Genomic DNA, 23,209 nt, shown 5'->3' with positions numbered 1-23,209 from the left:
AGGAATAGTTGTATCCTATCTTCCCAATTGTTTGTCAGTTGGTCCCCCTGGACAGGCCACATGTGGAGACAGGCATTCAGTGTCAAAAAGGTGCAGGAGTCCATTGAGCCAAGGAGGGAGGATATTGTTCTCACCGTTGGATGAGAAGCTTCCATGAGAGCATGACACTTCTGAAGGATCGATAAGCGTCTCTCCTCCGAAGGACACACTTTTGTCCATTTTTTGTTGATGGAGGCTCCCAGATAGTGTAAGGTTTGACCTGGGACAGAGGTCAACTTGTTGTGGTTGACCTGAAGCCCTAAACTTTGCAGGAGATCGCAATCCAACTATAATGAAGTAAATAAGTTACTTACCTGTAACTGCAATTATCCAGTATTGGTATCATTCCTAGTCAGGGAAGTGGGAGTCGGGACTCCCATCACGACGACAGGGAAGGATTCGAGTATGTGAAATTATGAAAGCGCCACTACTGGTGTAAGAAATTAGTTACTTACCTGTAACTGAGGTTCCCCAGTACTGGAAGTTTTCAAAGATTCACATGCTTGAATCCTTCCCAGTAGTCATGATGGGAGTCCCTGGGACTCCCACTTTGACAACAGGTAATGATTCAAGCATATGAATCTATGAAAGATCCCATACGTCTATGTACAGGTAGACAAATATTTTGTGTCTCCTGAGATGGGCAGCCACTACTGCTATGCACTTGGAGAATGTCCTGGGTGCAGACTTCAGGCCAAATGGAAGTACTTGGTATTGGTAATGGTCCTGTCCCACTATGAGCCTCAAGAACTTTCGATGCTTTCTGGCGATTGGAATATGAAAGTATGCGTCTTGAAGGTAAATGGAACTAAGCCCATTCCCCTGGTGTAATTAGGGATGAATTTGGTGTAGTGCCAGCATCTGGAACTTTTCTCGCCAAATCCACTTGTGTGCTGTTTGGAGGTCGAGAATGGGTCTGAATTCGTTCTGGTCCTTTTTCTTGACAAGAAAGTACCTGCAATTAGTCCTGTACCTCGTTATTGGTGAGGAACAGGTTCCACTGCCAGCTTTTGTAAGAGGATGTTGACATCCACCCTGTGACTGTGGGAGTTGGAAACTGTATGGTTTCGGAGAAATGGAAGGTGGAGGACGGGTAAACCTCAGGCAATAGCCACGGCTAACAATATTCAGCACCCAGGCGCCTTGTGTTATGTTTTGCCACTCTGCCAGATAATGTCTGGTGCTCCCCCCCCCACCGCAGTGGGTAACAAAAGAGGGGAAGTAATGATTCAGGGTTTTGACCCGCATGGTTGCTTTCCCCCTTGAGCAAGCTGCTGGGTAGATCTCGCGCTAGGGTGCTTTTGTTGATATGATTGGTAGGGACGTTGGTGCTTTTGTTGTGCACCTCTTTGCTTGCGGCCCAGATACCAGTGAGCGGTTTGAACCCTCTGGAAATAGAAGCGGCGTTGATAGGGTCGGAAATATTTCTTCTGTTCCCTGGGTCTCTCTAAGCCGACTGCTTTTAGAGTTTCCATTTCCACCTTCATCTGTGCCATCTCATCCTCAGCATGGTTTCCTACTCGAGTGATAAAACAGAATAGCAGGTTTAATATTCCTTGCTTTGATTTTGGCTTGACAGATAGAAGGCAAAGTCAAGAATGCCTAATAAGAGCGAGGTGGTGGCAGTACACATGAGCTGCTAATAGGGAAGAGTCTGCTGCAGCACTAATAACCTGATTTGAGACCATTAATCCTTCATTCAGGATTCCCATGAAGTCTTCCCACTTATATCTAAGGAGATGTTTTACAAACTGGTTCTTGGATTCCCACAGTGCCATGTTGTATCTGCCTGGAAAAGCAGTGGTACTAGCTGCTTTAATGTGGTTGACGCTGTACTACACACTAAGACCTACAGAGTTTAACTTCCGACTCTCCTTATCAGGAGGTACTGTAGAAGTGGGAGTAGTGGCATGTTGCTTCTTTGCCGCTACCACAATAACTGAGTCTGGTGTAAGATTGTAGTGTAGTTCCTATTATCCCAATAGGCTCTGCGCATTGGAATAATATCTTCAATAGTATAGACCTAGGGCAGAGGTTAACTAGGTCTTCTACTGACGATATTAGACTTAAAGTTTTTGGTTTTGCCAGCTAGCTCAGAGTTCACTAGAAACTTTCTCGAATAGGCAAGGAGGAGTTTAACCTCCCTGGATAGACAAGAAGGGATTTAGTTTCTGACAACCATAGAACATGACAACTTTGCTCTCCCCTAATCAAGAGTGTATCTCTAGAGTCGTGTGAAAACAAAAGACAACTTATTTCACTCAGTCAGTACGTGCATTCTTAGTTTCACCAGATTGTAGAGAAAAGGAAGAGACGGGCGTGTTCAATAAAAGATGGTATTTATTGATCAGTCTCTTTTCTCGTACAAGAGAAATGAATCGATATTATTGCGATACTTATGGTTAAGTAAAGTGCATACAATAAAAGCAGGAGTATAAAATAATACTGCAGAAGCATTGATATGGTTTCTAAGCCATATGATATTTAAAACTGATAAAATAGATACATACATATATACATTTGACTAATCGTACTCAACTGGTGCTTCTTACCACGCCAGTGTACCTGACCTAAGCCTAATACGTGGGCGGGAGTAGATAAGTAGCAGTTTAAGTTAAGTTTGTTTTGCCAAGGGACTGACTCAAGAATTCTCTGCAAGGGGTTGTTCAGTTCTGTACCTGAGGTCTAGAATGATTGAGGGCTGGTATCTCTCGTCTCTGGTCTTGATATTCCAGCTGCCTGCGAGGGCTGCTTGGAAGCGCCGGAGCTGGATTTCTCGGTAGGAGAAAAGCAGCGTCTCGTTCTCAGCGCGTCAGGAAGGCGGGGCAGCGCGTGTGGGCTTCGCTCTCTGCTGGGCTCCTCAGCACGTCTCGCTGCTCCGATCTCGTCACCACCGCGTGTGTTTGCTTAAGGCAATGTCGGTAATATTTATACCTGTAAGGTGCCGAGATTGACGTAAGGATGGACATGGATACGTCAATAAGGATGTCATACGAACGGGCTTGTTCGCACATTCTTTTGCTGAAGTTCTCGGTGAAATCAAAACAATGGCCGCAGGGATTTTCCCAGGTTGTCATAAGTTTGATTTGTTTTGAGAACTCCGTATGCCTTATCAGGGGCTGGAGCAATAGTGCTTGCCTAATTAGATGGCAAGCGTTATGACCTAATCAGATAACGCGTTCCTGTGCCGTGGTGTGGCTTAATCAGATAACGTTTTTTTGTACCGTGGGATGGCTGCTAGTTAATTATTAACCAGAACAGGGTCAGGAATAGGGGGATCGATACAGAACCTATAGGAATACATCACACCCACTCCACACAGACTATGTCCATATTTACAAATCTAGGCATAGTAAATATACTAGTAGAGCATGTGTATACCGTACCACCCCAAAATACATTCATATGCATTTTGAAACCATGAAGTATACTAAAAGATAAATATATGCATTATATGCACTCAAGCAGTAGAAAATGCTAAATAAATCACGCATATTCATACATCATTATTAATAAAATATTGAAAAATAACACATGAAATGGCTCTTAATACAGAAGAGAGAAAAAATGTGAGACCATTTCATCACAAAATAAAATATTTATGAACATGCCAGAGGGCAGCTAATGTCTCTAAAGTTCCTAAAAAAGAAATTTAGTTCCCCAAGAATAGTTTCTACTTTAAGCAGAAGATAAGTGTCCTGAAAAACTGCAAAATATTTTGGGGCCGCTGAAAAAATTATGTTCCGCTGTCCGTAAACTGGAAAAAATTGTTCATGATACTTTATTATCAGAGTTGAAGGCCAAATTCAGGGTGTTGGGAACGCCGTGTGCTAGCCTGCTCAAAAGTCATTATTTCTGCTCTGGTGAGAACATCATATCATTTAGACTCTCGAAAAAACTGTCAACAGCTTCCTGCGAAAGTTCCATTAACTCGGAAAAAGATGTTACCATGCATTCATGAGCATGATTGCCTTCATTGATGTTTTGATCAGCATAACTGACAGAAGGTCGTACCTGATCGATGCTGCTTTCATCTTGAACCTCACTACCCCTCAATCGTAGTGGTGAAGTCTCCACGAATGCCGTCATCAGGATTGGTAGCCGCAGGGGACAGCACAATGCATGAGCCGTGACCGGACCCAACAAAGTTTCTGCATCCATTGGCGCATCCGATTGTAGCGTCAGACAGGTGTCTAACACGCATTCTTCTCCGCATAGCAAGCACCTTAATACAGGTAAAACACAGCTTTGCCACATTGGTCTAAATGAAAGAAACCAAGTCATGTTTAGGTCTCTAAGCCGGGACATTCCTAGGATTTTAGATATCCGGTCCCGGTATCCAATGGCTAGGATTGTTTCTTCCCTTGTCGCAGGTGTTTTGTCTGTGACACGGTTTGCCATAGCGAAATAACAGAATCAAAAATAGGATTCCTGCCACTAGTCCCAAAAGGAGAGGAAGTCCACCAAAGATGGAATGGACAAAGTCCGGAAAAATACCCAGAATGGCTTTAAATGGTGTTAAAGCCCCCGAAAACACTGTCTTAAATACATTTGAGACTCCACTGGTATCAGAAATATTTAAGATTTCGTTCAGGATTTCTGCGAAATGTATGGGGGAATTAGTTGATAACAATGAATGAATCTCTGCCGTTGTCCTTGCAACTTGGAGATCATACGTTTCTTTTGATGACGTGAGCCTGGCCGGTGTCTGAAGGAGCACTGTTTTCATTCTGCTTAAAGTATCAACTCGAATGGAAGCAATTTTCAAATTCGGCCATAACCTTGCCTCCCTGTCTGGCATTGCGCTGGGGAACAATACTCGTTCACAGCACATAACCTTCGCAGTCGTAGTTATGAGATAAGCTATTCCGGGCACCAAGCTACAACATCTGCGGTCTACGATTATAATGTAACTCCCGTTCAATAGTCTCCTAAAGAATGGTTCTATTTGTGTCGCAGGTGTGCCTAGCTGGTGACATGAAAGGTTATTTGAGGACCCTTCACAGGCTCCGTGTAAACTAATACCATTACACAGAAGTGTACCGCTTAGTGACATGGCACAATTATTGCCACTAAGAAACACTTTCCGGCCTTTATTACTGACACAAGCATGTGAATAGGGCAAGTTCCATGTTGACTTAATGTACCCTTTACCCAATTTTTCGTACATGCCAGCCTGTATATATTTTTGGCAATATTGAAACCTGAAAGTCGATATTGGAATATTAATTATTCCATGTATTATCCATTCACTGACAGGTCGTTCTGACATTGTCAATGGTAATCTCTCGAGTTTCTCAATGCTCAGGATTGTATAATCAGCACCCTTCTGTGCCATACTGATTTGTTTATCAGTAAGGTTAAAGATATTGAACAGTGACGTTGTGTTGATTAAACGCCAAGGCACATAGCCTGAACGCAGATTTTGTAACGTCCAGCCAAGTTGTACAATAGAACGCAATTGAGACTGACCGTGTTGTAACAACAGTAAGTCTTGCGATATTATGTCGATTGCTGAAGACACAATGCTGTCCAAAGAGTATATTCTGGAGGACAGAGTCATTAATCCATTGTCCACTACAGAAAGTGATTTTTCCAAATTAATACGGTCAATTTCCCGTATCCTCTCTGATGTTTCAATTTGAGTTATTTTCCAGGCTTCATTATAAGCTGCATATACAGAGGCTGCTATGAAGCGTTTTTGACGCTGTTTGCGCGGTCCCATAATGAAATCACGCAAGTCAGCACCATCAGTAAGTAAAGTCAGGTGTTGCTTAATTTCTGCCAGTGTGGATGTTTGTAGCCATTGAAGGCAGAGCTTGCCCACACTGTACGTGGTAATTATCCCTGGGTGTTGTCTTTGGGAATATCTAGGGTCTGGCCTGGTCAATGTGAACCCTTGGATTTTGTTCAGGAATCTGTCTTGACAGTTATTTGTATCTGTGGGCCAGATCAACCACTTTTTCCAATCAGGATGTGTTCTGTTTTGGCTTAATATATGGTTTACGTCTATCTCAACATCTATAGAGCTATTACTGTTCATTGATGGCTTTGGAATAGACGGTTTGTTTAAGTCTTTGATTTTGGCTAGGCCAAGACAGGTAGTTTGTTGAACAGTGTCATTCAAAAATATAATTTGTTCTGGGATCATGCAGGCTCTCAACAATGATTCTATACCTTGTACTTGCCATTCCTTTGTACCCCAAACACTTTTTACTTCAACATTTTTGTCCCAGTAATCAAAACCAAATGTACTCATTTGCTCAAAAAACGAGTCTGAATATAACAATTTAGTGTTTGTAAGCATGGTCTTTGTACCTGTCTTATTTGATAATTTGAAATAAAATGTTTCTGCATTGCTTGTGTTGAACCCTGAATAATATGAATATTTGTCATAAAAAGTTCTTGAGCTACCTTTTGGAGGGGTTGCACAGTGTTCCCGTTGATTATAATTCAAAACATTTCTAGGTTGTGCAGATTTATGCAGATAATGATTACTATAGTGATTATAGCAGAACATTTTATCATAATTAGACGAACCCTGCAAATAATCATGTTTTGTAAATTTAGCAGACATCACTAGGTCAGACATCATATTATTAATGCTTTCAACGTCCTAATCATCAGCAACTGAGCTTGGTTTTACAAAGTCACTCAATGAGATCTTGATTTGATGTGGATACTTCAGGATTTCAACTGGACCATAGATTTCATAATCAGTATTGTCCCATGCTACCCCACCGGGTATAGGATTGGCTGTGAAGTTGACTGAAGAAAGTTCTCTTTTCTCGACGTGTGAAGACGTGTGTGGTTTGAGGACCAGGTTGATTTTCTGGCTTGCTGTGTCCATTTTAGCATATTTTCCCTCAATGAAGTGTCCCAAACATAGTACCATGATGAGCCAAAGTATGAGGATTATTGCACCTAAGGCCACCCAGAATTCAATCCATGGAGAAATCAGATAGGTTTCTTTCAGATGTTGAAAAAGTTCCTTAGCTTTATCTTTAAAGGTTTTTGTTGATGTTTGTTCCTTTGATTCACTCAGGTCTTCAGATGAATCACTGAAGTTGATGAAGTAACCGGATGCCGTTCTGTCTATTGTTCCTATTGTTTCAGGATTGCTTTTTGTTTTATTAGTGTGTTTTGTTGCAGCAGCATAGTCATTTGTTACTTCATTGTAGATTGGTGTGTCTCTGCTAAATGTTTTTATTTGGGTTTTTAGAGGTTTAAGTTCCATAGCATTGTTGCATAGTCCTTGTTGTTGTTCTGTTGGCATTTCAAATGTGAGTAGCCTCTTAGATTGAACCTCTGTGTTTGTAGCAAACCTTGGTATTCTGCTACTTATCGGGAGTCCACTTGGCCTACTGTTTGTTATCGGCCACATGACTGTGGTTTTATTAGGTCGATTGATACAACCCTGTTCTCCTTTTTACCAGCAAGGGGCGGTAGTACTACTGATCTTGTCCCGTTGATAGACAAGACAGGAACTGCTTTTCTGTAAGAAGGCCCAAATTCCTTCTTTACCGCGATCTTTTCTCTGACTAGATCCCCGACTTTTGGAATCCAGACAGGTCTTGCTGGGACAGGTGGTTTTTCTTCAGTGGTCGTTGGCTGTTGTTTCAACTTTATGTTGCTCAGGTCTTTCCTTGTTTCGTTTAAGTCCTGTAAAATAGCCAAACGATCTTTGATATCAAAGCTTTTTTCTTTAACCACTGAAGTCTGACTGTCAAGATCTAAGATCATCATTCTAGTTCCAAACAATAATTCGTACGGACTGAATCCCCTCAGAGAATTTCTTGGCAGGTTATTTAGACTACGTTGGACACTTATTAGATGTTTGACCCACCCAGCTCCCGAACCTAATACCTTCGCTGTTATAGATTGCTTTATGCCTTTGGTTTTTTCTTTACACCATCCCGTTCCCTCAGGTAGGAAGTGAGAAGAGTCCCGCTATGCTATGCTCATTTGGCCATGTTTTTTCATACGCTTTAGGGCAAGAAGAAAAAACATTCAGCCAGACGTAGCATGCCTCTAGCGTATATGCCATTATAGACTCGCAAATCTTTTTATAACAGTCCAGACGTCAGCCGAGTGCTGGGGTCTTACTTCATAAGTGGAAATTAGTCTTTTTATGTTAATATAACGCTTTTTCGTGATAGGTATATTATTATTGTTGTTGTTTTTCTGGAGCGATGTGCCATGGTAATAGTCCTCCTCGCTCGCCACTGCGATCTCTATTGCAGTCTGGGCAGTTTTTTACAAAAATCTGATGATGCAGGCTCATGCCTGGCCACGAGTACACTGATTGTAATTCTTCCAGAGAATCTTTTTGTTTAAGGTGTCTGAGACCTTCACCCATATGTGCGTCTGCTATTAACAAGCCTCTCCTGTCCGTGTTTGGAATCACTCTATCCCCCACTCCAGGGATTCGAGCAAAAGGGACTGAGTTTGCATCGATTATGTATGTATAATTGAGTGGATAGTTGATCGGTAGTGCTGAGCAGTCGCTTTTTGATGACGTTTTCACCGCCAGCATAGTTTCACCGTCAATGTGTTTTACTGCACGCTTTTTCTTGACTACGGAAGCCGATTCAGTTGCTGCCGTTGTGGCTTTCTCAGCCAATGAATTCCCTGCAACTTGAACGCCATCACGTTGATGACTCAGTGTATGTATCACGTGAGTCTTTGGTAGTTCTTTTTGCAAATGAACTACTTGTTCCCAAAGCACTTTTTGCTTTATTGTTGCACCTGTGTCATCTTTGTAACCGTTTTGAATCCATTTCTGTAAATCGTTATTGTATGATTTGACGCAGTAATACGAATCGCACACAATAAGTGTCGGGAATTCGCGATCGGCATTATCTAGCGCCATTTTTAACGCTATTATTTCCGTTTGTTGTTCTGAATTTTTTTCCACTGAGTGTGTTTTTGTAAGTAGAGGTCTTAATTTACCTCCGCGCCACACTTCTTTTACAATTTCGCATGTGGCCTTGTAAGCCAGCTCTCCCCAAACTGAGGGTTGAGCATGCCCGTCTGTATGTATTACACAGGCGTACTGTCGTAAAGGCAGAATGTCGATTGGCAGAGGGTATGTCATTTCATATTCTAGATATCTTAATTCCTTTAATTCTGGATCAAAGTCGTATTTTACTCTGTCCGTTGTAATTGAATTCACCCATTGTATCCATTCTGGATTCAACGCTGTTGTTGGTAAATTACATGGGGTTGTTAATGCCTCAAAGGCTGACTCCGCTGTTCTGACTGTGATACGTCTTCCGTCAGCGTTGTCTTTTTCTTTTGCTATAGCCGTTTGAACTGCATGAACAATGTTGTCTTTAATACTGAACTTCTTTTCAGCTTCTGTGTACAAGTGTGATTTGTATGCAATTGGTACCTTTTCTCCCTCATTAGAGGTCAGGTATGTGAATCCGCATCTTCCTGGGATGACTCGAATCACAAGATTGCGTGTGTTGTCACGTGTTTCTAATTTTGTTTTAATTAACATGTCTGTTTGTAAAGATCTCAAAATTTCTGTGTGTTTTTGAGTCCAATTGATTCTTTTAAAATCTGGTTTTATTAGATCATAAAGGGGTTTAACCCTTTCTGCGTAATTTGCAATGTATGTTCTTCCGAAGTTTAGGAAGCCTAGAATTGATTGTACATTTTTTAGTGTTCTAGGAGCTTGGAGTACAGCACATTTCTCTAGGAAATTGTCAGCCAGGCTTTTGCCTTCACTTGATAATTCATATCCTAAAAACAGGACTGTTAGATGGGCAATTCTTGATTTTTTAAAGTTGAATTTGTAACCCTCTGCTGCGAACCCAAGTATTATGGTGTTCACTCTCTTCAAGTGAGTATCCAAGTCATCATCTGTTAGGTAAATGTCGTCGACATATGATAATGCCTCGTCATCGTATGTTTGTAGTAATTCTGTTACTCTCTTTGAGAATAATCCTGGGCTGTTCTTGTGCCCCTGGGGTAAACGGCAGAAACTTTTTTGCGAGCCATTTACCGAGAACGCAGTCAAATATCTGCTCTCTGGTGCTATATTTTGACAAAAGAATCCATTAGAGATGTCTAATGTTGTTTTGTATTTTTTGCGCACTATGTTATTCATTAGTGCAGCACTATGCGAGTTTTGCACTGCAAAGGTTTTGCAACATGAGTTAAGGTGTCTGTAATCCAAAACTAGACGATATGAGTTGTCTGGTTTGGAGACAGGAAACAAAGGATTGTTCATTTGTGAGGTGCAAGTTTCAATCACCCCCTGGTATTCAAGTTGATCTAGGATCTCTTTTACCTGTTTTTTAGCTTCTTGCTTAATTGGGTACTGCCTCTGTGTAGTAGGTTGTGATTTTAACTGGATTTTGTGAGGAGGAGAGTCCTCATCCCATCCTACATGATTTTTATATAAAGCAGGAGCTTGAGCTACTGCCCACTTTCTAGCAAGTGTATATTTTTTATGAATTGGAATATGATTTGAGAAGGCAGGCATAATTATTTCTTCGCCATGAGGACACTCCCTGACAAACTCTGGTGGCCAGTCTTTCTCAGCTAGAAGGATGTCATAGCCCTGGGAGAGATTATCCCAAAATATTCCCTTATTTTTCTAGTCTTATCCCCTTCTATACGTAATGTTATTTCATATATTTTATGAGGTTTGCTAACTCTGGTATCTGCAGTTTCCACCTGAATGTATTCATTTGTGTCCACTGTCTCCAGATGATTCATAAGGACTTTGCGAGCTATGCTCACTTCTGCTGCGCTGTCTAGCATTGTCTGAGCCCATTCTCCGTTTTTCAGCTGTGTTCTCAGTATTCTCGGCATCTTTGATTACTTTAATACTGGCTACCTTCTTTTTTGGAAATTGTAACTTTTTATTTAGATGAGCAGGTTCCTTGTCTTTGGACTTGACGTGCTCTTCCCTGTGTTCTGATCGTTCTCTTCTTTCCGATTTCTGCGAGGAAGTCTGAAAAGATTGAGAGGGACGTGTATCATTATCTTGATATCTATCAGGTTTCTTCAGATTATCCCTATTTCTAAGGTTGTATTTTTTCCCAGAGGGCTCACTTTGGGGAGACCTGCGTCCTTGGTTCGGAGATCTTTCTCTCCGCCGAGGAGACCTTCCTCTGGACTGGAATCTTTTTTCTTTAGGATTGGATTGTTTGTTTCCATCCCAGCTCTTTTTTTGAGTGTTTAAATTATTTTTAATAAATGCCTTTTCAGGACTTTCAACTAGTTGGGGTTTCACTGGTATTCCACCCAAACTATCTCTTCCTAGTTCTTCATAGGATTTCTCTATGATTCTGGCAATTTCAGTTGGTTGGTCTGCTATGTCTGTCTCTTTTAACCTTTGGCGGATCGCCACGTTTGCTGCTTCTCCCTTTATGTTGGCTAATAATATAGCCGAGACCTGCTTGAAGTCTCTCAGTAATTTCATACCAAGAGTTAAAGCGGGTTCTGGACCATATTCATCTTGAATCTGTTTTAGCACATCTGGTATTACTGACATGGATGGTACACCATGTGTTTTTGTGTATATGGAAGCAAAGACTGTACCCCAAGTGTCACAGTCCTCCACGTGTGGTGCGATTCCCATTGGAAGACAGATAGTCAGAATCCTGTGTTTTTCTACCAGGGTGGAGTCTGGAAACACCGCCTCTATTTGAGTGATTTTTTGTGCTAGCCAGAAGGGTATTTGTTCCCGTTTTGCGGGTACTTTACCCAGACAGGATTGTATGTTCTGTGGTGTAATTTTATTTGTGTTACCCTGATGAGGGTTCAGCTGTGGAATTTTACTTGCTGGTTGGACTGTTGAAGTCCGCATTACATATTGGACTAATTGTCTATGTATTTTGATTAGTTGTTTTAGCTGTATTAAAAGATCTGGTGCAGGCATTTCCTCAATGTCTGGATGTGGTGTATATCCGGCTAGGACCGGCCACGTTGCTCCTGGTCTACCTGATGGACCGAGCCTGGTGATGTGATTATTATGTTTTAGGGCGCCTTTAAACAAGAGCAGGTGCTCTTGGAATTTGAGTGGTACTTCCACCTCCTCGAAAGGAGTGTAGGTATCCGGTGGTTCCTCTATTTTATAATAGTGGAACTCTTTTGTTACAGCGTCTGCTGCTGGAAAGTTTATCCATGAAGAGAATACCTCTGTCTGCCGATATTCGTGTGCCTCAATTACGAATATGACTGTACCACCTCTCGATGTCAGTCCATTTTCTATAAGTTTTAAGGTTATAGATTTCCTTATGTTGACCGGGATGAGTATTGCATTTGGGTCATTTTCCAGCAGAGTATTGTCTGCTACTAGGAGTTCAGCTGCTAGTCTAACTGTCTCCCTTTCTTCATCACTGTCTATCATTTTACCGACAGGAAGGTTATTCTGTTTGTTTGCAGATCAGGTTTCTATGGAAACAAAGATTAGATGCACAATATTTTGGAACAGTGTATCCTTCAATGTTGACTAAACCAAGAACCATACATAGGAGTCTCCTCCTGCGAGGTTTGGCGAATATGACCTTTCACCCACTCCAGACGTCTTTGGAGTATTATGGGAAAAAAGGGGTTCTGTGTGAAAAAGCACGACTGAGTTACTCTAATGTCTTGCGTTAGTTTTATCGCCTATCCAAACGTTTGGGCGCCATGTAGTGTAGTTTCTAATATCCCAATAGGCTCTGTGCATTGGAATAATATCTTCAATAGTATAGACCTAGGGCAGAGGTTAACTAGGTCTTCTACTGACGATATTAGACTTAAAGTTTTTGGTTTTGCCAGCTAGCTCAGAGTTCACTAGAAACTTTCTCGAATAGGCAAGGAGGAGTTTAACCTCCCTGGATAGACAAGAAGGGATTTAGTTTCTGACAACCATAGAACATGACAACTTTGCTCTCCCCTAATCAAGAGTGTATCTCTAGAGTCGTGTGAAAACAAAAGACAACTTATTTCACTCAGTCAGTACGTGCATTCTTAGTTTCACCAGATTGTAGAGAAAAGGAAGAGACGGGCGTGTTCAATAAAAGATGGTATTTATTGATCAGTCTCTTTTCTCGTACAAGAGAAATGAATCGATATTATTGCGATACTTATGGTTAAGTAAAGTGCATACAATAAAAGCAGGAGTATAAAATAATACTGCAGAAGCATTGATATGTTTTCTAAGCCATATGATATTTAAAACTGATAAAATAGATACATACATATATACATTTGACTAATCGTACTCAACTGGTGCTTATAACCACGCCTACCCCAGTGTACCTGACCTAAGCCTAATACGTGGGCGGGAGTAGATAAGTAGCAGTTTAAGTTAAGTTTGTTTTGCCAAGGGACTGACTCAAGAATTCTCTGCAAGGGGTTGTTCAGTTCTGTACCTGAGGTCTAGAATGATTGAGGGCTGGTATCTCTCGTCTCTGGTCTTGATATTCCAGCTGCCTGCGAGGGCTGCTTGGAAGCGCCGGAGCTGGATTTCTCGGTAGGAGAAAAGCAGCGTCTCGTTCTCAGCGCGTCAGGAAGGCGGGGCAGCGCGTGTGGGCTTCGCTCTCTGCTGGGCTCCTCAGCACGTCTCGCTGCTCCGATCTCGTCACCACCGCGTGTGTTTGCTTAAGGCAATGTCGGTAATATTTATACCTGTAAGGTGCCGAGATTGACGTAAGGATGGACATGGATACGTCAATAAGGATGTCATACGAACGGGCTTGTTCGCACATTCTTTTGCTGAAGTTCTCGGTGAAATCAAAACAATGGCCGCAGGGATTTTCCCAGGTTGTCATAGGTTTGATTTGTTTTGAGAACTCCGTATGCCTTATCAGGGGCTGGAGGAATAGTGCTTGCCTAATTAGATGGAAAGCGTTATGACCTAATCAGATAACGCGTTCCTGTGCCGTGGTGTGGCTTAATCAGATAACGTTTTTTTGTACCGTGGGATGGCTGCTAGTTAATTATTAACCAGAACAGGGTCAGGAATAGGGGGATCGATACAGAACCTATAGGAATACATCACAAGATCTGTTCGGGGGAAAGCAGAATCTTGCTCGGGAGGGTGGTATTTCTTTTGAAGCCTGTATGGTGCTCGCTTAACAGAGGCTGTAGTCAGGAAGAGGTCCATAGCAGGTTCAAGGAGACCTGGTACTAGAGGCAGCAAAGGACTTGATTCTGACCTGTGTTGTAGAGTCTCAAAAATGACAGATGTCGTTGGTGATGGAGTCGACATTGAAAGGTTACATTTGACGCTCCCCTCACGAGGATCTCTTGAAATGTGGTGGCATCATCCCCATGTGATATATATGGAGGTGGAGAGTCTGAAAGTGTTGGGGAGCTTTGTTCAGTAGAAGAGGAGGACGTGTCCGTATAATGTCTTGACTGAGATCATAAAGAATGACGATGGGGGGAGTGCCTAAGAGAACATAGTGCGCCTTGGGCTGTGACAATGGCACCTAGATTGATAATGCAACCTGGAATGAGATCTGGGTGTTGGAGTGACCGGTGCCGTTGGAGCTGCAGGCAGTGGTGGAGGAGGTAAAGTTGGAGGCCGTGGAGGAGGCAGAGGAGACAAAGCTGGTGGTGAAGAAGGGGAATATGCTCTAGAGTACTTCAATGCTGGGGAGGAGTAAATGTGTCTTCTATTTTCGTTGTCTCCTGTAGCCTAGAAGACATCGAAAGAGTTCTAGACGTTGACCAACCTTGACTAAGGAGATCGTTGAAAGAGCCTCAATGTTGGGGTGTGCCACAACATCGATCTTCGACCATGCCTCAACGTCAACCTGGATATGGACTGCAACCACCTTCATGGCCTCGTAGGTGATGGATTCCTCGACAACAAAGGAGGCTTGCGGGTCAACAAAGTAGTTATCGACATAGCTACTCTTGGCATCGATGCTGATCTGCGGCATTTTTGTGCTGTTTTCTTCCTGGCACACCACTCCAGAGACAGATGTCAGAGCCCTGGTAGGGATCTGAATCTCAGGGGGCTTAATGGATTGTGCTGAAAAAAAACACTAAATCCAAAACAAACACACATTAAACAATTCTGCTAGCACTTAAGTAATAAAACAGAATAGAAAAAAAGTAGGTGCTACGTACAGAGAGTACCTCCTCTTTCAGGATATTTTTATCATTTTCAGCTTCAATTCGTACTCGTACCACTCCAGACTTGTCCACAATTTCCTGAATTAGTTTTCCATTTTTTCCGATCACTTTTCCTTATGAAAAAGAACAAAGTTGCAACATCAATATTCAGCCATTCAAGTAAATTGTTGTTAAATAATGTAAGAAAAGTATAGCAAGTGTAGTAATAATTTCACAGACTGAGTCAATACCTCAATACCAAAATATTAAGCACATCTTTAGGAAATCTAATTTATAAAGAAGCAGTACCATCTAGAGGGGAAAAAACATTTTCTTGGGAGGGAGAGAGAAGAGCCTGTCTTGCTCTAAATGGCCAAATAACCGTGCAGCTCGTTCGGCCGCATTAAGCATGCTATAATAACTATGGTTGTGTGTTAATTTGATCGGCTCAGATTCAATGTTCACTGCACAAGGAGGCCGTTGTTGCTGCTCGATCATGGCAGAAGGAAATTATGCCTGGTTTCTGTCCATGGTGCATGGATAAGATTAGGACCACAGACCTTTACTATACACTGCGAATGGTGGGTGATGCTGCGTGGTCTGCCCTAACAGCCCTGAGAAGGCAATTGTCATGCTAGGAGGGGCAAGGATCCCTGTGTTGTGACCCCACTGCAACTGTTCAAGACAGTGTGAGTGGCTCTCGTTTAATGTTGCAACCTCAAACGGCAGGCCTGGCAGTAGCTGCACAACTAGCCGGATCCTCCCCTCTTGCACAAAAGGGATACCCAGGCTCAATACCGAATTCTGATTACACCTAACCCAGGTACTATAATTTAAGACTACTTTCTACAGAAGGCAAGATTAACTTGTGTGCAGGCGGTGTTTACGAAACATGCAAGGGCACTGCTACACTTCGGAGGAGCATGTGTTGAAAAACGTATTAATGTATGCGGCAACTTTAAGAGCGAGCACTGATGAAACGTATATGGTGCAGTGAGCAGGAACAATACATTTTGTGAAAACTGTTTGATGTGTGTGAATTAATGGAGAAAGAAAAACTGAGAAAAACACATTGGAGGAAACTAAATCATGGAAAACCAGTTTTAAGAAAATAACATTTTAAGGAAATTACAAAAAATATTGAAAAGGAAAGGAAACACTTTACAGGAAAGAATTTTAAGGAAAACGACCTTTTAATGAACGACAACGTCCTAAATAAACCACGACCTACACGAACAATGACCTCCTCATAAAACTGGCCAATAGATGGCACTGCAACCCACGATTTGGGAAGGGCAAAAGTAAGGTACCTACCTAAGTTATGCATCTTCGTTTTGCTGCATCGTGGTTGGAAGGCTGCAGTGGTTTCCTTTCTATCAAATAATCAGCTTCAAGGTCTTTGAACTAACTCACAAAAACTATTTCAGGGAAGACAATCTGGGCGCAAGTTTTCATCTGAAGCACTACTGTTCTCAAAGGACTCCGAGACCAGTAGGTTGACTGCTACACAGTCCATTTATTTAATTTTTTTGTTTTAACATTGCTGAAGTTTGAAGAGTGTGTGTTTTTCTATATTCAGGATCTTTGCAAAGCTCCGTAGGTTACGTTCACCAGCAATGTTCTTTCTTTACTTAAAATTGTTTATTATAAAAGACATGTTTAAATTAATTACTTTTTTTCCAGGGGTTTCAAACATGCGCTGTTAAAAGAACATAGTTGTATATTTGGGCAATATAGCAAATTATTATTTTTCGTGATTAAGGAAGTTATTGTAAAGAATGAAGTAGTTTGGCGGTGTTTGTGAGTTTGCCTTCGTGGTTAAGGTATTCGGGTTTTGAGTAGTATGAGTTTAATCATACATCCCTTGACGACGGGGAATGATTCAAGCATGTGAATCTATGAAAGTTTCAATACTGGAGTAACTTTAAGCTACTTTGGTACATCACACCCCAACAGTAGCCCCAACCTTTTTTGTTTTTTGTTAATCCTGTCAGGAGAATCTGCACATTAAAGAATCATTTGACATCTCCTAGTTAGTCTTAATTTAACTACTTTCACATACACTATCATCCCATACATTTAGGATGCCCTCATACTCGCCCCTTTCATCATATGGCATGAACAACCAAAAGTTTTTCGCCAAAGTGACCCTTCGAGGGGTCCATAGGGCATTGCGGCACCAGCCCTATGAGGAGCAAACGCCCAGTGATTAAGTATGACATCCCCAGGTGTGTGTGAGGGCAACATGCCATAGTTCTGAAGTACCCTTTCCAATGTTTCGTCTATCATTTTGCATTTCTTTCCTACATTCTGATAGGAACAGTACCTTCCCTGTTGATATGACTATTGTTTTCAGAGCCCGGGTGCTGAACCTTCTTTGGCTCCAAGTCTCCCTGCACTGCAATCAACAGGCGCAAAGCCAACAGTAAAAGTGGCTCAGTGAGTGCAGCCAGGTTAGAGATGGGTGCAACCATTTGCATATCACATAAATTCGGACTAGCTAAGTGGGCCCTACGAGCGTCCGATACATCAGTGCACGGCTGTTACTCATGATAAGGGTGTAATATATATATATTTTTTTTCCCTAGTTTGGAGATCAGTAACGACTGAAGCACAGCTCAGAGATCTGCATTTTTTCTGGACAAAATGTGTTGAAACCACTTTCTAGAAAGACTTACAACAATACGGGTATAATCACCTAAGAAGGATAAGTTACTTACCTGTAATCCTAGTTCTCTTCCAGGGGTATCCTCATCAAAGTCATAAGCACTGAATATTCCCGCCCACGAGCGGGACCCCGGAAACAATATAAAAATATATATGTAAAAACACATATATCCTGCACCAAATATATGTACACACATATATCATTTTTCTCACGTCAATGCAGCCCCAAAACCAAGGCTAGACAATGTAAACACTTCTATATGCACAGCAATTAGTAAGGAAATAAAAAACACATTAGGTCAAATAGCTCTTGAACTTTGTGTTTTAATGAGTAAAAACACTCATAAATTCAGAAAATTGCTCATAAAAGACATTGTTAGCCATAGGCTGCATTGCAAAGTGATAACACAGAAACTGAAAGGATTTTCAGCTAAAACTGGCACCGTGCCTTTAAGGCAGCCATGACCCCAGGCTTTCCATCATGCCTCAGGGGTGACAGTTAGGTCAGTTGTTTTTGCATAATCCTGAAGTCAGGGCTAAATCACAAGTCAGAGATGTATAGCTCTCATTTACCTGGGGAGGCGGGTGGGTTGCTTATGACTTTGATGAGGATACCCCTGGAAGAGTACTAGGATTACAGGTAAATAACTTATCCTTCTCTTCCAGGGGATCTTCATCAATAGTCATAAGCACTGAATAGAATAGCAAGCCCATCAACCACCTGCAGGTAAATGAGAAGTACATGACCCAACTTAAAAAGACTACTCATAACAGCCCAAAACTAGCTGTAAACAGATTCCGCAAGGAGGCCTGGCCTACCTGGGTATCTGCTCTCGTGTCCGAATCAAGACAGTAATGTCTGGTAAATGTATGGACGGACTTCCAGGTCGCCGCCTTACAGATCTCAGACATGGGTACATTATTGAGGAAAGCCGCAGTCACAGCTCTTCCTCTGGTGGAATGCGCTTTGGGAGAAAACCCCATGGGCTTCTGCGCTAGCTGGTAAGCAAGTTTAATACATGAAACGATCCATCTAGAAATAGAAAGTTTCGAGGAAGCATGACCTGTTCTGATCGATCCATAGTTAACAAAGAGATGATCAGAATGACGAATACGCTTAGACCTATCTAGATAGAATTTTAAAACTCTTTTCAGGTCTAGAGAATGCAGAGCCCTCTCAGCTGGAGTGGAGGGATTGGGAAAGAAAGTCGGCAGAGAAATGGTCTGATTTACATGAAAATCTGACACCACTTTAGGTAGAAAAGATGGATGCGTCTGTAGTACCACTCTATTCAAATGGAACACCGTATAGGGTTCAGAGGAAAAGAGAGCTTGAATCTCGCTCACCCTACGAGCTGACATGATTGCCACCAAAAAATCTGCTTTCCAGGAAAGATGTTGCAAAGTAGCTTTGTGAATGGGTTCAAAAGGCGGACCCATTAGCTTCGATAGCACCAGGTTCAACTCCCAGGGAGGAGAAGGACGACGCACTGGAGGGTACACATTTTTTAACCCTTGCAGGAAGTCCTTGACAGATGGCAACCGGAAAAAAGAGGTTTGAGAAGGTGACCTACTATAAGCTGTTATAGCAGTTAGGTGCACCTTGATGGAATTAAACTTTAAACCTGCTTTAGCCAGAAATAACAAACAAGGAAGAACTGCTTCTTCCTGACATTGAACTGGATTATGATCATTCTGTATACACCACATATAGAATCGCTTCCACTTGAATGCATAAGAATGACTCGTAGAGGGACGCCTTGCCTCTTTTAGGATGAACATGCAGTCCTCTGGCAGCCCTAGATGGCCGTACTGTATGACCTCAGGAGCCATGCTGCCAATCTCAGTGACGGAAGGTTGGGATGGTGGATCCTCCCGTTCATCTTGGATAACAGGTCCGGCCAGCATGGGAGCCTCTTGTGAGGAGTCACTGACAGGTGAAGCAGGTCCGTGTACCACCATTGCCTCGGCCAGTCTGGGGCGATGAGGATCATCGTTGTGCACGAGTGTGTTAGCTTGCTCACCACCTTCAGGATCAACGGAAGGGGTGGAAAAGCGTACACAAATTCCCCTGACCAGTCGATCAAAAGAGCATTCCCTCTCGATCCTGACCGGTAGAACCTGGAGGCAAAGTCTCGGCATTTGGTGTTTTGGTCGTCCGCGAACAGGTCTATGGTGGGACGACCCCAGGATTGAAAAATGTCTTCTACCACTGCGTCGTGGAGGATCTAATCCTCCCTGTCGTCGAAATGATGGCTTAGAGCGTCCGCCCTCACATTCTGCTCTCCTGGGAGGTGGACTGCTGTGATGGACAACTTGCGAGCCAGAAGCCAAAGCCAGATCCGTTGTGCTTCCAACGACAGTTCGTGAGCGTGTTCCCCCCTGCTTGTTCAAGAAGTACATTGTGGTGGTGTTGTCCGTCTGTACTAGTACTGAAGCTTCGTGAATCGAGGGAAGGAACGCCTTGAGAGCTAGATGGACTGCACTCAGCTTCAACATGTTGATGTGGTAGGTACTTTCTTTGTGAGACCACAGACCTTGCACCTGTAGTAGACGCATGCGCGCTCCCCAACCTAGAAGGGAAGCATCCATGATCAGTGTCTGTACAGGGTGAGGTTGATGGAACAGAACTCCCACTTGCATATTTAGTTTTTTGGTCCACCATGGAATGGAAGCTCGAGCTGCGTCTGAGAGAGTGATGTGATCGTCCCAGCGAGCAGATTGTTGGTCCCACTTGTCCTCCAGATCCTGCTGAAGAGGACGCATTCAAAGCCTGGCATTTGGGACCAGGAAGATGCATGATGTCATCGACCCTAGCAGGGAGGCAATCCGGCGCACGTTCTGAGCCTTATTGCGAAGTACCAGCTGACATTTCTGGGATATCGAAAACTGTCTCTCCTCCGAAGGAAACACTTTTCCTACCTCGGAGTCTAGCAGAGCTCCTAGGAAGTGAATCTTCTGGGTGGGTTGAGAGACTGATTTTCCGAAGTTTACATGTAGCCCTAGTCGCTGGCAGAGCTCTATGCAAGTCTGGAACTGACTTCTTATGCTGTCTGGGGAAGGACCTTTCAACAACCAATCATCCAGGTATGGGTATACGAAGACCCCTCTGCGGCATAGAGCGGCTGTTACCACTGCAACACACTTCGTGAACACCCGGGGAGCCGACTTCAACTCAAACGGTAGGACTTTGAATTGATAGTGGGAGGTCCCCACCCGGAACCGAAGAAATCTTCTGTGACTGGAGTGTATTGGAACATGAAAGTAGGCATCTTGGAGGTCCAGCGAGCACATCCAATCTCCCCTCCTGAGATGTGGATATATTTTGGTGAAGCGCCAACATGCGAAATCTTTCCTTTTTGACGCGCAGATTGAGAGTTCGCAAGTCCAGAATGGGCCCGTATTCTGCCTTTTGCCCCTTTTTTCTGACCAGAAAATATCGGGAGTACACTCCTTTTCCCCTTTGAGACACTGGCATTCTCTCGATGGCTGACTTCTCGAGGAGAGTGGCCACTTCTTTTTGCAGAAGGTGTAACTGATCATTCGATGTTGCCATTGGGGGAACAGGTGGAGGCGGATGACTGAAACGAAGACAGTATCTATTCTGAAGTGTAGATACCACCCATCTGTCTTTTGTGATGTTTCGCCACTCTTCCAAATGATCTGCAAGGCTTCCCCCCACTGGAGTGGTCCACGGCGCTGGGGGAAGGAAAGACTCATTGCTTTGACTGGGCTTTGCCGGTATTGTTGCCCTGGCGTTGATTCCCTCCTCCTCTGGAATTACGCTTTCCTCTATACTGGGACTTTTGCTGTCCCTGCTGGTCTTGACTCTTCTGCCAGTTAGGGGTTTGAACCCGCTGTTTAGAATAGCCCTTGTTGTAGGAGCGATATTTCTTTTTAAATTCTTTTTTCTTTTCAAGCCCTACCGCCTTGAGAGTGTCCAGCTTTGCTTTCATGCGCTGCATCTCTTCGTCCGTGCTCGCTCCAAACTGTGAAGTCCCTGAAACGGGCAAGTTCAAGATGTACGCTTGAGCTTCTGGTTTTAAAGCCGTTAGGCGCAACCAGGATGATCTCCTTGCTGATATTCCATGGGCATATCCATGCGCCGCCAGGGTAGCCCCGTCCGCTGCGGCACTTATAATTTGGTTGGAGACCTTCCAGAAGGATCTCCTCAAAGTCCTTACGGTCTTCTTGAGGGAGCTTCTCCACAAAACGCTGTAGAGAATCCCACAGGGACCGATCGTAACGCCCCAAAAGGGCTTCCGCGTTGGAAACTTTGAGAAAGGATGCTGAAGTACTACAGACTTGTCTCGCCCACGAGTCTTGTGTCTTGCTGTCCTTGTCCGGAGGTACAGTGGCGGAAGAGGAGACCGCACTGGACTTCTTCGCTGCTGCGATGATTACTGAGTCCGGGGGCGGATCAGCTCTGAGAAACAGAGGGTCCTCCTCTGGAGATCTGTATTTCTTCAGGATCCTCGCCGGAGCCGCTTTGATTGTTGCTGGGGTGAGGAATACCTCCATCACTGGATCTATGATCCCAGGCACTAACGGCAAAAGGGGTTTGGGTGCAGACCTGTGATGCAGCGTTTCAAAAATCACTGAGGTCTTGACCTGCGGAGTTGTTAAGGGAACTCCCAGTTTCAGAGCCCCTCTACCCAGTATGTCCTGAAAGGTGAAGATATCATCGATCGGAGATACCCTTGATGGCGGGGAGTCGGTCAGAGTGGGAGAGTAGTCTCTAAGGGAGCGTGTCGGAGAAAAAGAGGTAGTAGGAGATCTTCGTTCTCTCCTCCTGCTCCTAGATCTTGATCTACGCCTAGTGGATCGCACCCTGGAGCGTGATCTTTCCCTGTGGCGAACCGAGGAGCATGATCTTTGTCTGGGCCTCACCGGAGAGCGTGACCGTTCTCTAGGCCTAGAGATCGGCTGCTACAATTAAGACGATGTCTCCTTGTCTGTAGCCCAGTGATGTAGTGGCTTATACCATCGCGGAGACAGTCTGATGGCAGGAGGCTGCTGTGCGATGTCCCTCACTGGAAGAGCGTGCAGGTGTTACATCCTTTTGCCCATGTGGAGGAGGCGTAGGAGAATGCCTTGATCCCTCGCTGCCTTGAGGTATAAATGATCACATCAGGGCCGGAAGATGATCCGGACGAGGAAGACAGGCTCACAGGAGAAGCTGTGCGACTGCGAGAACCACGTTCTGGTGTTCTCTTCCTCTTGGCAGCGTGACTGATGCTCACTGGAGAGCCCTGGTCACCTTCCACAGCTGAAGCTGTTCTTGAGGACCTCTGAGATGTAGGCCCATGACTCGAAGACGGAGCCGGTCGAGTTGACGTCTCGGTGTGTTGTGCCACCACTGGCTGAGGCTGTGCCGAGGAATGGTGAAACTGTGGAGACTGCGCTGAAGTCCCCTGTCTCGACGTCGAAC

The 23,209-nt window shown here is 43.6% G+C and overlaps 1 protein-coding gene across 2 annotated transcripts in view; it reads right to left on the bottom strand.

Moving 5' to 3' along the window:
- FMR1 (fragile X messenger ribonucleoprotein 1) overlaps positions 1 to 23,209 on the bottom strand; it is a 698,844-nt gene that overhangs the window by 236,837 nt on the left and 438,798 nt on the right. For both annotated transcript variants that reach the window (XM_078688630.1, XM_078688632.1), the window contains exon 10: positions 15,127 to 15,245. In XM_078688630.1, the coding sequence (XP_078544756.1) occupies positions 15,127 to 15,245 (119 nt within the window). The remainder of the gene's footprint in view (positions 1 to 15,126; positions 15,246 to 23,209) is intronic.

The sequence above is a fragment of the Lissotriton helveticus genome, chromosome 4_1 (genome assembly GCF_964261635.1).
Source record: "Lissotriton helveticus chromosome 4_1, aLisHel1.1, whole genome shotgun sequence".
Taxonomy (NCBI): Eukaryota; Metazoa; Chordata; class Amphibia; order Caudata; family Salamandridae; genus Lissotriton; species Lissotriton helveticus.
This window is presented reverse-complemented; position numbering and strand designations above follow the sequence as displayed.